Raw genomic sequence first — 15,951 nt, forward strand, 5'->3', positions numbered from 1 at the left:
GGTGACAAACCGATTCAACAGAGAGGACTTGACCACCCCGTGTGGTCGGTCACAGGTCAGAAGGGCCTCTGAATTCAAGTATTTCCAGCGGTTCCCTGGCCTGCTGCACTCCCGCCCTCAGCCGCCCTGCCCTGCCCTGCCTCCGGCCCCCCACCAGGGCCCCTCTCCGGCTCAGTTAAAGGTGACTGGTTGGGGGTCGGGGTGGGGCAGCCCCGCGCTCCGCCCTCGTCCCAGACTGTCCTGCCTACCCAGCATTTCTCACCAGGAAGATCATGAACTGAGGGCTTCTGGCAGAGGCCGTCGCGAGACTCGGCCGTCTGAGGGTCGCGGCGGGGCCAAGCGCGGGGGCGGATCCACCAAGCCCCGCCCCCGCCGCGGGCCCCGCCCCCAGCCCCTGCGGAATCCTGAAGAGGAGGGGGTGGGTGGGGCGCGGCTCGGTCAGCTGAGTGACAGTCACGAGACCGCGACCAGCTCAGTCTGGCTTCCTGGAGGAGAGGGAGGGATGAGCGGGGGTCTCCAAGTGCGACAGGCTAGTGTTGGGGCCGGTGGGGGGAGTGCTGTTTTGGAGGGTCCCCGGGGATGGTGAGGTCAGAAGCCCCCGCAGAGGTGGGGGGATCCCCGAGGGTTGGGGCCCGGGGCTGGAGGCCTCTGGGGGAACGGGTCAGGCAGCCCTGGGACCCGCCTGGCCCCACTCAGGAAACTGCGCCTCCAAGCCCGGGTCCCCCTAGGACATGGAGGAGGAGCGGGAGACTCTGCAGGCCTGGAGGCAGCGTGTGGGGCAGGAGCTGGACCGCGTGCTGGCTTTCTGGACGGAGCACTCCCACGACCAGGAGCACGGGTGCGCCGGCCCTTGCGGGCTCTTTGCCCCTTCCCAGCCCCCACCTCACTCACTGGCAACTCATTGATCCGCTGGCTCCAGCGAGCAAGGGGCTTGTGGCGGTTCAGGGCCCTTCCCCCTGCTAATCCTGCACGTCCCACAGGGGCTTCTTCACGTGCCTCGGCCGCGATGGGCGGGTGTATGACGACCTCAAATATGTCTGGCTGCAGGGGAGGCAGGTATGGGATCACCTGGTGCAGCTGAGCCTCTCCCAGGGGTGGAAGTCCTGCCTCGGTCCACACACACACACAGGCCCATCATCCCAACACTCTTCTCAACAATAGAGACATCTAGGACTCGCCCTCCCCAGCCACTGCCCCTGAAGCCATGTTCCCCCACAGGTATGGATGTATTGTCGCCTGTACCGCAAATTTGAGCGCTTCCACCACTCTGAGCTCCTGGACGCAGCAAAAGCAGGTACCCCTTCCTGCCCCCCATCTTCCCAATTTACTCAGTGGGGCGTGTGTGCTAGTTCCGTGGGGGGCGGGGGTCTAGGAGCAGCCAAGGGCCTGGGGAGGCGCCAAGGCGGTGTGTGTGCAAACGGAGCCCTCACTTTAGTATTAGCGTGCCAACTTCCCAACCACCAGGTGGCGAATTCTTGCTGCGCTATGCCCGGGTGGCACCTCCCGGCAAGAAGTGTGCCTTTGTGCTAACTCGGGATGGCCGCCCAGTCAAGGTGCAGCGGACCATCTTCAGCGAGTGCTTCTACACCATGGCCATGAACGAGCTGTGGAGGGTGACAGGGGAAGTGCGTTACCAGGTGCGTGAGAGGAGGTTTCCCTAGGTGACTGCTGGGTCTGAGGATGAGCCCTGAAGATCCCAGCCAGGTACTCCGCCATGGTCGTCTGATGTAGTTCCACTCAGTGTGCAAGTCTCCTCCCCTGGCCCCCATGGGGGCTTCGAGCAACACCCCCCTTTATTGTGCTGTACTGTCATCATGTGTCTACGGTTTCTGCCCTCCCCCCATGTCTCCTTCACCTGTGAACACCCCCCCATACCCCCACAGGGGTCCTGGGCAGAGAGGGCTCTATCCATGCCCTGCCTCCAACTGGGAAGGGGCCTCTCCGTCCTCCCTGGGGCTCCCTGTGCTGCCAGACCCTGACCCCACAGCCTGGGAGTGGTCTGCACCCCCAGACTGGGGTCCCCTGAGGCAGGGTGGTGCCGGTCTACCTGGCCCCCAGCACCTGACTCCAGGGCCAGGCCCATGGCCACAGTGGGCCCTGTTAAGGTGTCCTTGGAGCTCGTGAGAGGAACCGGCTCTCCCATCCCAAGGCCCTGTCCTGGGGACCCTGCAGGTACCTGGGGGGATGGCACAGATGGGACTGGATACAGCCTCAGCCTGGGCCTCCCCTCTCCTGCCCCCACCCCCTAGACTGAAGCGGTGGAGATGATGGATCAGATCGTCCACTGGGTGCGGGACGACCCGTCGGGGCTGGGCCGGCCCCAGCTGGCAGGGGCCCCGGCCGCGGAGCCCATGGCGGTGCCCATGATGCTGCTCAACCTGGTGGAGCAGCTCGGGGAGGCGGACGCGGAGCTGGCGGGCAGATACGCCGAGCTGGGGGACTGGTGCGCCCTGCGGATCCTGCGGCACGTGCAGGTGGGGGTGCCCCCCCCCGCTGCCCCTCCCCACGCTCCCCCGGCGCCTCCTCCGCCCACACCCGCCCTGCAGCTTTACAGACTGGGAGCCGCGGGGAGGCCGGGCCGGGCGAGCTGCCACCCAGGCCCCTTGGGAAGGTGGGGGCGCCCAGGGAGCCCATGGCAGAGAGAGCCCATGGGGCTGAGGGCTGGACCACCGGTGCCAGAGCCCTGGGCAAGGCCTGAGAGCGGGAGACCCGGCCAGACCCAGGCCCCTCCCAGGCCTCTGTGGGCAGCCAAGCATGCCTTGTCTGCCCCCATTCAATGTTTCACCATCTCCCCTGGAGAGGCCCGGGCCTGGTGCAAGAGTTAGAGCCTCCTAGACCCATGGCAGTGAACTGCTCATCCTCCAGTGCCCCTCTGAGCCAAGCTAGCCCAAGCCAGTGGGTCGAGAGGCTTGGGTGGGAAGGAGGGAGGGGGGGGATTTCTGAGGCTGGGTCTTTCTAGTTAGGTGGCTGGGTGGGTGGGCTCGAGGCAGAATTACCTTCTGCTCCTTGCCTGGCAGAGGGATGGCCAAGCTGTGCTGGAGAATGTGTCAGAGGATGGCAAGGAACTTTCTGGTTGCCTGGGGAGACACCAGAACCCAGGTGAGGGGCAGGGTGGGCTGGGGGCTGCCCAGGAGGAGGGGAGCACTGGGCCTTGGGTTCGGGGCTTCCGATGTGGGGAGTGCCTCGGTCGTCCGTGGTGGCAGGTGCATGAGCTGGGGAGCTTTTGGGCTTCCCAGGTGGAGAGGTTCACTGCTGGGGAGGGAGGCAGGGCGGCACCAAGGCTTGCGTTCCCCTGTGCCCTCACCCCCTCCACTATCCCCTGCACCTGGGGGGAGAATCTGGTTCCTGCCTTACCCAAACCCCTGGCCAGGTCACGCACTAGAAGCCGGCTGGTTCCTGCTCCGTCACTCCATCCGGAAAGGTGACCCCGAACTTCGAGCCCACGTTATTGACAAGTTCCTGTTGTTGCCCTTCCGCTCTGGATGGGACCCTGAGCATGGAGGCCTCTTCTACTTCCAGGATGCCGATGACCTCTGCCCCACCCAGGTGGGACAGTGCCTAGGGCCATGTGTTCCTAACCCTGTTCTAGGGCTTTCTGTCCTGGGAGATGGGTGCTGTCATCATCCTTGTCTTGTAGAGGGGACCCAGGGCTACATTTGATCTTAGACGCCAGATCTTTGACTTCTGTGCCACTGGATCCCAACCCATGTCACATGGAGGCCATTAGGGAGCTTGTGCAAATGCTGATACTCTAACATTTGTCCCCTTTGTCTGGAGCCCTGGTGTCTTTGAAAGTTTCTCCAGATGATTCTAGTGCATTGGCAGCCAGGAGTGGAATTGTTCCCTTATGCTATGTTGCCTCTGATTGTGCCTTTTTTTTTTTTTTTTTTGAGACAGAGTCTCACTCTGTTGCCCGGGCTAGAGTGCTGTGGCGTCAGCCTAGCTCACAGCAACCTCAAACTCCTGGGCTCAAGCGATCCTCCCGCCTCAGCCTCCCGAGTAGCTGGGACTACAGGCATGTGCCACCATGCCTGGCTCATTTTTTCTATATATATTTTTAGCTGTCCAGATCATTTCTTTTTATTTTTAGTAGAGATGGGGGTCTCGCTTTTGTTCAGGCTGGTCTCAAACTCCTGACCTTGACCTATCCGCCCGCCTCAGCCTCCCAGAGTGCTAGGATTATAGGCGTGAGCCACCTCGCCCAGCCTGATTGTGCCTTGATCCTGCCAGAGATCTGCAGATGGTGGCTGTCCCGCCCATGGGCAGGAGTTTTAAAGGGCTTAAGACAGATTAACTAACAAAACAGGCTAAAAGGGAGCCCACCCCACCCTTGTCCTTTTAAAAGGGGCTACTTGGGGCACATCCAGGTCAGGAAGCTCATCTCGTTCTGAGGCGCCCTTTAGGCCCCGCAGAGATGTCCCATGATTAAGCTCCAAGTGCTTGGGCTGGATGGAGACCGAGCCAGGTCTGGAAAGATGGGGGGTGAGTGTCCTGCTGAGAGGACTGTCGGGGCAGGAGGGGGAACCCAGGGTTCTCAGATGCTGCCTCTGCTCTGCTCTCAGCTGGAGTGGGCCATGAAGCTCTGGTGGCCGCACAGCGAAGCCATGATCGCCTTCCTCATGGGCTACAGTGACAGTGGGGACCCTGTGTTGCTGCATCTGTTCTACCAGGTGGCTGAGTACACCTTCCGCCAGGTGAGTGCTGCCTCCTTGTCCCCTCTAGAGGCTCAGGCACTGGGCGGCATGTAGGGGGAGCCTCTTCCCCCAGCCCCGCAGCCTTCCTCACTGGGCACAGTCCCTCAGCTGGTTGGAGCGGTTCTGGAGCTTCAGCGCCCTTTGCTCAGTCAGCAGAGAAGCCCCTGTCCTTCTAGAGCCATCATTTTGGTGGGGGGAGAGTATAAACAAGTAAACAAGCAAACATGGTGGCAGCCAGAGCTCTGGAAGATAGAAAGCAGGGGAGGGACTGGGCGCGCTTTCCTGTGGGGCACCGAGCAAGGGCCTGAGTCAATCCACAGAGCAGGGCAGGGGTGTGTCCAGCGGGGGAGGGGGCGCCCGCCTGACCTGCTGGAGCCCAGCAAGCAGGCCTCCCAGCCTTGGGAAGAGGAGGGCCGGTGGGAGGGGATAGGGGGAAAGGGGCAGGGGTTGCCTGGGTCCTGGGGAGGTGGTGGGAAACAGGGCAGAAGCTGGGAGAGTGGAGCAGGGGGTCACTGTCACCAGCCAGTAAGGTCTGGCCGGGGGTGGGAGATGGGGGCCAGAGGGGTCATAGTCTGGTTGGGCAACAGTGGGATTTCTGAGTTCAGAGGGAGAGTTCAGCTGGGCACAAATGTTTAACTGTCATACGAATATAGCTTGGGAGACTGAGGTGGGAGGATCTCAAATACAAGCCTAGCCTGGGCAAAAGCAAGACCCTATCTCAAAAAAAAAAGAAAAAAGAAATAAAATAGAGATGACACCAAGAGCTGTGAGGCGAAGTGCACTGTTGCGTACAGAAGGAGAAGAGGAAATAGGAGGCCCAGCAGAGGCGGCAAGAAGCAGTTATGAGGTAGGAAGGAAACAGAGCCAGGGGCCCCCCAGGGGCCCAAGCGTTAGGAACACAGTGATAAGCTGTACCGACTGTTGCCAGGGCAGGGCATCCAGTGGTGACAAGGCCTGGGTGGTGACTGAAGGAAGACTTGGGATGTGTTTCTGAAGCCACAACTCTGACTCATTCCCTCGGTAAGCACAGGCACCGGAAGGACTGTATAGCAGGGCAGCTTATTCTAAGGTCCGTGGGCTGCGAAACCTGGTGGAAAAATGACACCTTTATTTGCACTAACCTCTAACGGAAATCTAGCATTTGCTTCCATTATGAATGGATGTGTTTATATGACGTGCTCATCACTACTTCCAAACCACAGGAGTCATCAGGCCTGCAGGTGTATCTTACTATTGAAAGTATTCATGAAGAGTCACCAGTTTGAACTCTATAAAATGATGCTGAAGGAATACATTGTAGCAAGGCAGAGATAACATTAAACGATTCCAAAAGTTATAATCAACAAGTAAATCATGCACTAAGCAAAATAACAGAATAGAGAAAGCAAAAATCCAGACATCTAAGGAAAAACTGGAAAGAAAGTCAATTAATGTGGGAAATTTAAAAATTCTTCATTATCTTCCTGTGTCAGATCAGGCAGTCAAAAAGTAAAGACTCAAACAATGTGACTCAAAAGATATGATGAGCCGGGTGCGGTGGCTCACGCCTGTAATCCTAGCACTCTGGGAGGCTGAGGTGGGAGGATCGTTTGAGTTTGAGACCAACCTGAGCAAGAGCGAGACCCCGTTTCTACTAAAAATAGAAAGGCATTAGCTGGACAACTAAAAATATATAGAGAAAAAATTAGCCGGGCATGGTGGCTCATGCCTGTAGTCCCAGGTACTCGGGAGGCTGAGGCAGGAGGATCGCCTGAACCCAGGAGTTGAGGTTGCTGTGAGCTAGGCTGACGCCATGGCACTCACTCTAGCCCAGGCACCAGAGTGAGACTCTGTCTCAAAAAAAAAAAAAAAAAAGATATAATGAATGCACTACAAAGAAGAATACAAACTCTTATAGGCCATAATTTAGAGACAGATAGTGGAGTTCATTGTAATTGACTTCTTCTATGGTCCTTCTGAGAAGGGGCTCAACTGACAAGCCTTCCTGGGACAAGTGCCTGATGGGACTCGAGCAGGACAGAGGGAAGGAGTGTGGAATGGGTCAACTGAGCTGCTGTTCCCTCTATCAGAAGCAGTTGGGCACTGGGCAGGGGCAGAGGGAGGACAAGATGTGTTCAAGACCCATGGTAGGAGTGAAAATAGCAGTCAGGTCTTGGTTCCAGATGTGCACAATCTCATCTACTGGAAGACAGGCCTGTCAAGCAAGGAACAGGAGCTCCAGGGGAGTCACTTGTTAGAAAGTTTCATGGCAGCTTATCTTGTCCATCAGGGTTCTTGGTTCCTTTAAATCAATTGATTTTTTCCTTCTTTTTCTTAATTTTTATTTATTTATGTACATTTTTTTCGACAGTTAATTTCTTTCTATTTTTAGTAGAGATGGGGTCTCGAACTCCTGCGCTCAAACGATCCGCCCGCCTCGGCCTCCCAGAGCGCTACGATTACAGGCGTGAGGCACCGCGCCCGGCGCCTTTAAATCAATTGTATCGAAGTACAATTTACATACCCCAAAATGGATACATTTGACAGGTTCATTTCAGTGAGTTATGACAATGTATACAGTATGTATTCACCACCACAATCAAGATGTAGAACATTTGTATCATCCTAGAGCAGCGTTCTTCGATTCCATCTGGTACTGTGTCATGTCACAGCCCGCAGCCCCTTCCCCAGTCGGTTATGCAGCTGCAGACTGTCCGGTGCCTTTCATCCCCTGCTTTCATCTTGTTCAGGACATGGTGTCACGGTTAAGAGCACTGGTTTTGGAGCAGTGTTACCTAGGGTCAGTCTAGGCTCTGACGCCCTGTAGCGGTGAAGTGGGGACAGAGAGCACACCCTACCCAGGCCGTGGCTTCTGAGCGGGTCCTGCAGGCGCTGTCACTGTCACATTGTTATTACAGTTTCGCGATCCCGAGTATGGGGAATGGTTTGGCTACCTGAATCGAGAGGGAAAGGTTGCCCTCACCATCAAGGGGGGTCCTTTCAAAGGTGAGTGGGGTACGAGGCGGGGCCGCAGGGGCTCGTGACACTCCGCTGCCCCGGTCCTCCCAACCGCCCGCCCGCCTCTCCCCGCAGGCTGCTTCCACGTGCCACGGTGCCTAGCCATGTGTGAGGAGATGCTGGGCGCCCTGCTGAACCGCCCCGCCCCGGCGCCCGCCCCCGTCCCCGCCCGCCGAGGCGCAGAATAAAGCTAGGCCTGCTCCACCTGCCTGTGTACGCGTGTCTGTGGGCTCGCGGGAGGGGCGGCCGCCGCGCCTCACCGGGCGACCGGGCAGGCCCCCGCTTGCAGGGCCAGCGCCCGCCCCGGCGGGCCCGCCCCGAGCGCCGGACCTCCCCGCGCATTGGCCGAACGGCCAGGAGGGCGGGCCCGCGGCCGCGCACTTCCGGCCGGTGTCCGGCCCGGCGCGCACCTCCCCTTCCGCCGCCGCCCCCGCGAGCCCGGCCCCGGTCCCAGCGCCAGCCCCAGCCTCGGCCCCGGCCGCCCCGGCATCGCTTCGGAGCGCGGGGGCAGCTGACTGCGCGTTCACGACTCTCTGGGACCCGCGACCCGCCGCCGTTATGAACATCCGCAATGCGAGGGTGAGGGTCCGGGGTGGGAGGCTGTCCGCGCCGCGTGGGTGCCGGGCCGGGTGGCTGCGTGCGCATGCTCCCGAGGGCCCCGGCCGAGCCCGGCCCGGTGACCCTGCGTGCCTGCGGCCTCCGTACCTGTGGGGCTGGACTAACTCGAAGAGGAGGCCGGCGGAGCCGGGGCGCAGGGTCTGGGCCGCGAACGCCTCCTGTTTGCGCGATGTCGGGGCCGGTCTGGTGGTCTCCGGGAGCTCCCGGCGCCCACTCTTATTCCTGGAACAGACAAGTTTTGCACAGCGCCTGTGCGCCAGGCCTGGGCAAACTCAGATATTCACAGCGCCTGCCCAGTCCCCGGGGAGGGGGCTGAATAGACAGGGAGCAGGGCTCTCACCCGACTGAGGCCTACTTAGTCACCGGCCCTGGACTGACCGCATTCCACTGCCCTACTCCCCTGCAGCCAGAGGACCTGATGAACATGCAGCACTGCAACCTCCTCTGCCTGCCTGAGAACTACCAGATGAAATACTACTTCTACCATGGCCTCTCCTGGCCCCAGGTGGGCAGCTTTTGAATTTGAGGGTGAGGGAAACCAGGCCGGGAAAATCCAAGTTGGGTTGTCCAGGGAGTAGTGGGCAAGGCCACAAGAGCCGAGGAGGCTGCACGGTCGCATGACCACTGTGGTTTCCAGCTGACATGGGGGCAGGGGCAAATGAAAAGGAGGTGCCTGGAGGGAGTGTACAAGAGGGACAGGATTCCCACCTTGTGTCTGTCTTCTTCCAGGTCAAGAACCGGGCACAATGTGGTGGGGGGGAAACTCAGTCACTTAGCCTGGAGGTCAAGAGGCATCACAGAACTCATCACTTGACCAGCTTCTGTCTCTCTTGCACACAGCAAGAGGCAGGCGTTGGGACCAGGTGTCCTCCAAGGGCTCCTCCAGCTCTTCCGTGAAGTTGTTTTCTGACTCCCTTTTCCTCTCCGCCACCAGCTCTCCTACATTGCTGAGGATGAGAATGGGAAGATTGTGGGGTACGTCCTGGCCAAAATGTGAGTCACCAAGGAGGAGGGAAGCCCAGCGCTTGGGGGCTGGGGCAACGCTGCACATGTCTGGTGGACGCTGCTGTGGCCTCATAGTCTTTTTATTAGTACAGTTTAAAGTTTACAGAAGAATTGAACAGAAAAGACAGAAAGTTCCTGTATAGCCTCTCACGGTCCCCTCCCCCCAGTTTCCTCTATTAATGTGCTGCCTTTGTATGCTACATTTGTTACAAGTGCTAAACCAATATAATATATTATTGGTAACTAAACCTATAGTTTACATTACCATCATTCTCACTGTGTGGTGTGCTCTATGTGTCTGGACGAATGACATGTGTTCACCTTTATATTATCCACCCATTCATCCCTCCCTCCCCCCAACCTCTGGCAGCCCCTGTTCCTTTACTGTCTCCATACTTTTGCCTTTTTCAGAATGTCACATAGTTGGAATTATAGAGTATGTGTAACCTTTTCAGACAGGCTTTTTTAACTTAATAATGTTCAATATTCATTTAAGGTTGCTCCTTGTCTTTTTGTGGCTCAATAACTCATTTCTCTCTCTCTCTCTCTCTCTCTCTCTCTTTTTTCTTTTTTGGAGATATGGTCTCACTCTGTTGCCCAGGCTAGAGTGCAGTGGTGTGATCACAGCTCACTGCAGCCCTGAACTCCTGGGCTCAAGCGATCCTCCTGCCTCAGCCTCGCGAGTAGCTGGGACTACAGTTGTGCCCTGCCATGCCTGGCTAATTTTTTATTTCTTGTAGCGGTGGGGTCTCGCTGTGTTGCTCAGGCTGGTCTTGAACTCTCAGCCTTAAGTGATCCTCCCACCTCGTCCTCCCAAAGTGCTGGGATTACAGGTGTGAGCCATAGTGCCCGGCCGACAGCTCATTTCTTTTTATCACAGAACAATATTCTGTCAACACTGCATATATCTGGTAGATGCTACATGTGGATTTTTTTTTTTTTTAGGGACAGAGTCTCACTGTGTTGCCTAGGCTGGAACACAGTGGCTCTTCACAGGCCCGGTCATGGCACACTACAGCCTTGAATTAATGGGCTCAAGTGATCCTCCTGCCTCAGCCTCCTGAGTAGCTGGGACTACAGGCGTGCGCCAGTGCGCCTGGCATGCATGGGGTTCTGAGGGAGCAGAAGGTGGCAGGATCAGCTGCTCTGATCTGAGAGTTTCACAGCTCTCCCCCAACCCCAGTCTTGGGGGGCGGCTATAGGGCCAGCCTACAGGAGTTTGTGTGCTTGCTCTACACATGTGCTGGGGGAGGGGTGTGGCTGCATCTGTACCAGGTTCCTTTCTAGCCTCTCTCCTTTCTCCTCTAGGGAAGAGGACCCAGATGATGTGCCCCACGGACATATCACCTCACTGGTACATAGGGCCCACCCAGGCTCTGGCAGGGGTGGAAGTGAGGGTTACCTGGGGCAGCCTTCAGGGTCCCACCCTCTGCCCACTCTTCCCCTACCAGGCTGTGAAGCGTTCCCACCGGCGCCTCGGCCTGGCTCAGAAGCTGATGGACCAGGCGTCTCGAGCCATGATAGAGAACTTCAATGCCAAATACGTCTCCTTGCATGTCAGGAAGAGGTGGAAGTCGGACTGAGGGGAGGGAGAATTGGTGGAGGGGAGGGGGGGGAAGAGCTACTGTCTTGGCAGGGGTCCTGGGGTGCCTGGGCTTTTGGAGAAGATCTGGGAAGAGGGGACCAGGAGGAGGGGCAGGACCTGGACATGCTGTCCCTGCCCGGCCAAGTCTGTGCAGCTCAGCAGTGCCTTATTCTCCTGCAGTAACCGGGCCGCCCTGCACCTCTATTCCAACACCCTCAACTTTCAGTAAGTAGATCTAGGTTTTCCTAATGGGCTGGGGCTGGTCCCATGTCTGGCCCATCAAGGTGGCTGAGAAGGGCTGAGCAGCCTTCCAGGCAGAGGGTTGGGGGTGGCGGAGACGAGGAGGAGGCCATGGACCCCAGGCTGTTGATTGAAAAGCTGGCATGGAAACGGCACCTACCTGCTAAAATACGCTCAATGCATGTTGTGATGGGGAGGAGGTTTGGTGTGTCTGCTTCGGGAGGCGTGATGGCTGGGTGCTGGCTGAGGCTGGTGAAGGGCGGTGTGGTGAGGAGCGCTTTTTAGTGAAAGTCTGGAAGAGAGAGATGCGGGCCCAGGGCATGAGCAGATGCTGAGGAGCAGGACTCCAAGGGACCAGGTACCTAGAAACCTCAAGCAAGAGCAGAAGACAGGAGAAAGCACATCCAGGAGGAAGGGCCAGCAGGGAGAAGACATGATGCCTTGCTCCATTAGCATCGGATACTAGGAGGCTGAGGAAAATCTGCCACCAGGTTTGGGTCTTCCTTGGCTCTCCACCCTCTGCCCCCAGGATCAGCGAAGTGGAGCCCAAATACTATGCAGACGGGGAAGATGCGTATGCCATGAAGCGGGATCTCACCCAGATGGCTGACGAGGTAAGAGTCAGCCGGGCCAGGGTGGCAGTCCCCACCGCGAAGAAAAGCAGGGCAGGTAGGGGAGGCCCTGCTGGGGGGCAGATGGTGGCACCTGGGAGCCCTGAGACAGGAGGAGGCCCATGGTGGCTGGAGGTGAGACTGACTTTGGGTGCCAGCCCTTGTGGCTACATTGCCGGGAGTTGTGGCCCCCCTTCACCTCAGTTTCCTAAGCTGTCACGTGGGGAGGTGGGCCTGGGCTGTGCTTCAGAGGACGCCATCCACCCAGGATTCTGTTGTCTGAAGCAGCAGCCTGTAGGCATGATATGAGAGGCAGGGAGGAGGCTTTCTAGGGAAGTGGGGCAGCCATGGCCTGCCTGCTCAGGCAAGACAAAACTGGGCTGCAGAGCATGCCAGGGTCCTGCCCAAGGCTCCTTGGGGGACAGGGCTGTTCAAGGGGCATAGCTCTGTCTTGGGGGCTTCACAGCAGCCCACCTGAGGGAGGTATGATCGTCCTCATATTAAAGGTATAGAAACAGGCCCAGAGAGAGCAGAGCCAGGACTCAGGCCCAGTCTCTCCACTCAGTCCTGGGTTTCCTGCCCTGGCCCTGCTGCCTCTCATTACGTCCCTCCCCCCAGCAAGTGACAGGGCCAGGCTCCCCTTGCCGCCACCTCCTACCCCATGTCTGGAGACTTAGGCCTTGTCTCTTTGCTCCTGCTTCTCCCTGGGCTCCTGGCGGCAGCTGAGGCGGCACCTGGAGCTGAAGGAGAAGGGCAGGCACGTGGTGCTGGGTGCCATCGAGAACAAGGTGGACAGCAAAGGCAATGCACTTCCGAGCTCTGGAGAGGCCTGTCGTGAGGAGAAGGGCCTGGCTGCTGAGGATAGTGGTGGGGACAGCAAGGACCTCAGCGAGGTCAGCGAGACCACAGAGAGCACAGACGTCAAGGACAGCTCGGAAGCCTCTGACTCGGCCTCCTAGAGCCTACTGCATCCCATCCTCACCCCATGAGCTTTCACAATAAATTTCACCCCGTGGCCCTGGGGAGTTTGTGTGTGTGTGTGTGTGTGTGTGTGTGTGTGCGCGCGCGCGCGCACGTTGGGGGAAGGGGTGCTTCTCTCCAGAGCATCCTGCTGAGCCCAGGTAGAAGGGAAGAGCTTTGTCTGCGCTTTGGAGGTGGGACTCCCAAGTCTGATGGCTTTCAGCAGCGTTGGGCCTGGTGAAGGAGACCCTGGGCTTCTGGGCAGACCTCTGCCTTTGGAGCCCTGCTCTGCCACTGTCTCCGTAGGCTTTCACATCCTTCTTAACGTCCCAGGGCTGAGCTAGATGATCCCTCGGGGCCCCCTTCTAGCTCTCCCACGCTGAATGTGTTTTGAGGGGCAAGCCTGGGCTAGTCAGCTTCAAATGTCAAAGGTGGTTTTCCCATTCCTGGTGGCCTTCACTGCCTCTGCCTGGTCCTTGAGTGTCCCACCCTTAGTCCCTTTCTCTCCCTACTCCTACCTGCTTTCAGCTACAACAGCTCCAGTTCATACCTCCCGGGCTCCAGATGTGGAGTCCAGCTGCTCACTGGGATAACCTACAAATGTCCTATCTGGGTAATGGCCCAACCATCTGCCCAATTGCTCAAGCCCTGTCAACTATCCTTGATTCCTCCCTCCCTTGCCACCCAAATGGTCAGCGAGTGCTCTGTGTTCAGCCTCCATAATACCTCTTGAATGTATTCCCTAACCTGAGGCTGCATTTGAAAATAATTAAGACTTTATTTTTAGTAGTTCTAGATTTACAGAATTATTCAGACAGTACAGAGTTCCACCCACCCCTTCTCTGCTCAGTTTCTCATATTAGCATTTTGTATTAGGTGGCATATTTGTTACTATTGATGAGCCAATACTGATACATTATCGTCAACCATAGTCCCCAGTTTAGGGTTCCCTCTGCGTTGTACCATTTCTGTGGGGTTTGACAAATGCATAAAGTCATGTATCCACCATTACAGTTTCAAGCAGAATATAAATCCTGTTTTCCGTGGCCTCACTCTAACCCTAACCCTTGCTCCTGCGCCTTTCCTCCCAGTCCTTCCCTCTGGCTGCAATGCCACTATTTGCTGCTTCTAGCCCCTGGGCGGGTTCTGCACTCCCGACCTGACACTATACTTTATGTCCCTGCTACTGTAGGTGGCACACTGCTCTCCCTCTAGGTTGAACAATTCGCCATCCCAGCCTGTACTTCCGTTCTCCCTTTGGCTGGCGCCTGGCATGTGATTAAGACAGCCAGCGGCCGGCAGCCGGCAGCCGGCTTAGCAGTGACTAGAGCGCGGGAGGGCGGGGGCTGGCCCCGAAAGACGCGCCTGCGCACGCGCGCCGCTCTCCGGCTCCCAAGCTGGGGCGAGGCTGTGTTCTGATTGGCTCAAGTCGCGAGCTTCCTTTTTATGGGTCGGAGGCGGAACCTCTGCCCGCCCTCGGCGCCTGGCGTCACTCCTGGTTCGCAGGCTTGCGGCGGGCCTTTCTCAGGCTCTGATTGGTCCGGCGGCGCGGGGCCGGGCTTTGCGCGGCTGGGAGCGCGGGCATGCGCACTGGCTCGGCCGCGCCCTAGCCCCGGTGGAAGGGAGGGAGCTGGGGCTCCTGCGGCGGCCAGTTGCGCCTTCCTTCCTCCCCCGCGTGGACCCGGCCCGCCCTCTGTCCTCCGTGCCCTGCGTCCCTGTCGGGCTTGTGGCCTCTCGGCCGCTCCCTCCGCCCCCAAGCGGTTAGCGGTTAGGTCCTCACCTTCTGCGGGATAACTGGCTTTTGGGTCTTTAAAGGGGAACAATGGAGCTAAGGGTAGAGCGAGCAGTAGGGGGCGGTTTCACTCAGGGCCTTAAGTGTCAAACACTCAAGGTTTTAAAGCAGGGCTGAATGGGGGCATCATGTGAATATTTCTGGAGTCAGAAAAGGACTAATGAGAGCATTTGAAGGCACAGGCTGAGGCCAGTTCAGCAGCCATTCCCTGTGTGCTTAAGCCCTGTGCCTGGCTCTGCTGGATGAATGAGGGACCTTCGGGGACCAGTCGGGGCTCTGGGGCTCCGATGGAGGACCAGGGGGTAGGCGGGGTGTGTTGGTTAGCTAGGGAGGGGCAGGAGTCCCTGGTTCCTCTTGGCCTGAGGCAGCAGTGGGGCTCAGGACGTGTCTCTCCTGACACAAGAGCAGGTTCAGGTGTGGGGGTGCCTGTGCCTGTTGTGGGAGGGGGTTGGGGCTCGCTGGCCTTGCTGGAGAATTCTAACATTGGTCCTTCTAGGGCCAGCTGCTGGAAGTCCAACCAGGTTCTGGGCCTGCCAGGTTCTGGCCAGCACCCAGGCCTTGAAGCCCCAGGCCCTGTGGACGCATGGTATCTTAGAGAAGAGCCTTGGAAGGGAGCTGAAGGGGGCGGGGAGCTGAAGGAGTGTGTTTTTTCCTTCTGGGCAAGAGAATTAATTGCTCTTAGTTGAAAGGCAGGAAGTACCTGCACAGCCTCCCCTCCCTGCCAGATCCGCAGGTTCAAGGTCATGTGTGCCCACATTTGCACAGAGCCTGACTTTGACGTCCATGCATACACATGCCTGGATCCCTGCACTAGTGCCTGCAGGCCTGTCTCCCTGACACACACACACACACACACACACCCCAGTGCATAAGTGCTTTGCCCCTCTCCTACCATCTATACCCCAGGAATTTCCCTCCCACCAAACTGAAGACAGTTGTCTAGTCTGCCTGCCACCCACCACCTGCCTTCCCAATTTACTGGAGAGAAGCTGCTGCTTTGTGGTAGAGAGGGGTGCCCTGGGTGAAGGAGGCCCTAAGACTTGCCCCCAGCCTAGCTAAGACCTTGATCTGGGGGAGGGGCTCCCCTCCACCCTCAGGCCTAGGACAGGGCAGGTGCAAGCTGCAGGGGAAAGGAGGCAGAAGAGTCTCTTCCGGCAGCAGGAAGTGGTAACCGCCTATGGGGAAATGGGGCTTGTTCCCCCTATGGGGCTGAGCAGAAGGGGAACCGTGGCTGAACCCTGCTCCCTTCCCCCAAGGGGGCCTGGAGGGAACAACAGCTGCTGAGGTTCCTCCCCCCACCCTCTCCCCTCCCCTGAAACTTCCCACCTCAGCTCTCAAGGCTCCTTGGGCCTCTCGGGGTTGTGACTTGGGAAGGGAGGCCCCATCTGATGTCTAGGGGAAGCAAGTTACCCAGAGGGAGTCCAGGGCCTGGAGCAGCTATGGTGTTAA

The 15,951-nt window shown here is 58.2% G+C and overlaps 2 protein-coding genes across 7 annotated transcripts; both read left to right on the forward strand.

Moving 5' to 3' along the window:
* The first annotated feature begins 21 nt into the window (after nucleotides 1-21).
* RENBP (renin binding protein) lies at nucleotides 22-7,895 on the forward strand. Of its 4 annotated transcripts, none has more exons than XM_069463262.1 (11): nucleotides 22-78; nucleotides 729-838; nucleotides 981-1,056; nucleotides 1,219-1,294; nucleotides 1,465-1,637; nucleotides 2,250-2,474; nucleotides 3,018-3,099; nucleotides 3,371-3,546; nucleotides 4,563-4,694; nucleotides 7,592-7,679; nucleotides 7,767-7,895. In XM_069463262.1, the coding sequence occupies exons 2-11, from the start codon at nucleotides 732-734 to the stop codon at nucleotides 7,877-7,879; spliced, it is 1,248 nt and encodes a 415-aa protein (XP_069319363.1). In that variant the 5' UTR covers nucleotides 22-78; nucleotides 729-731; the 3' UTR covers nucleotides 7,880-7,895. The 4 variants fall into 4 exon arrangements, with proteins under 4 accessions (XP_069319363.1, XP_069319362.1, XP_069319364.1 ...); XM_069463261.1 differs by lacking the exon at nucleotides 22-78 and adding an exon at nucleotides 370-418; XM_069463260.1 differs by lacking the exon at nucleotides 22-78 and adding an exon at nucleotides 439-529.
* Nucleotides 7,896-8,097: 202 nt separating this feature from the next.
* Nucleotides 8,098-12,767, forward strand: NAA10 (N-alpha-acetyltransferase 10, NatA catalytic subunit). 3 transcript variants are annotated; one of them, XM_069462815.1, is made up of 8 exons: nucleotides 8,098-8,270; nucleotides 8,716-8,814; nucleotides 9,244-9,302; nucleotides 10,623-10,668; nucleotides 10,766-10,881; nucleotides 11,080-11,124; nucleotides 11,669-11,753; nucleotides 12,473-12,767. In XM_069462815.1, the coding sequence occupies exons 1-8, from the start codon at nucleotides 8,250-8,252 to the stop codon at nucleotides 12,707-12,709; spliced, it is 708 nt and encodes a 235-aa protein (XP_069318916.1). In that variant the 5' UTR covers nucleotides 8,098-8,249; the 3' UTR covers nucleotides 12,710-12,767. The 3 variants fall into 3 exon arrangements, with proteins under 3 accessions (XP_069318916.1, XP_069318913.1, XP_069318914.1); XM_069462812.1 differs by having other exon boundaries at nucleotides 8,187-8,270; nucleotides 9,244-9,284; XM_069462813.1 differs by lacking the exon at nucleotides 11,080-11,124 and having other exon boundaries at nucleotides 8,187-8,270.
* Nucleotides 12,768-15,951: the final 3,184 nt, after the last annotated feature.

This window comes from Eulemur rufifrons, chromosome 30, assembly GCF_041146395.1.
Source record: "Eulemur rufifrons isolate Redbay chromosome 30, OSU_ERuf_1, whole genome shotgun sequence".
Taxonomy (NCBI): Eukaryota; Metazoa; Chordata; class Mammalia; order Primates; family Lemuridae; genus Eulemur; species Eulemur rufifrons.

Coding starts and splice junctions, on each gene's coding strand:
- RENBP (XM_069463260.1), top strand. CDS start 503: ATGAGCGGGGGTCTCCAAGTGCGACAG. Junction 1,057..1,218: donor TCTGGCTGCAGGGGAGGCAG/GTATGGGATCAC, acceptor GTTCCCCCACAG/GTATGGATGTATTGTCGCCT. Junction 1,295..1,464: donor CCTGGACGCAGCAAAAGCAG/GTACCCCTTCCT, acceptor CCCAACCACCAG/GTGGCGAATTCTTGCTGCGC.
- NAA10 (XM_069462815.1), top strand. CDS start 8,250: ATGAACATCCGCAATGCGAGG. Junction 8,815..9,243: donor ATGGCCTCTCCTGGCCCCAG/GTGGGCAGCTTT, acceptor CTCCGCCACCAG/CTCTCCTACATTGCTGAGGA. Junction 9,303..10,622: donor GGGTACGTCCTGGCCAAAAT/GTGAGTCACCAA, acceptor TTTCTCCTCTAG/GGAAGAGGACCCAGATGATG.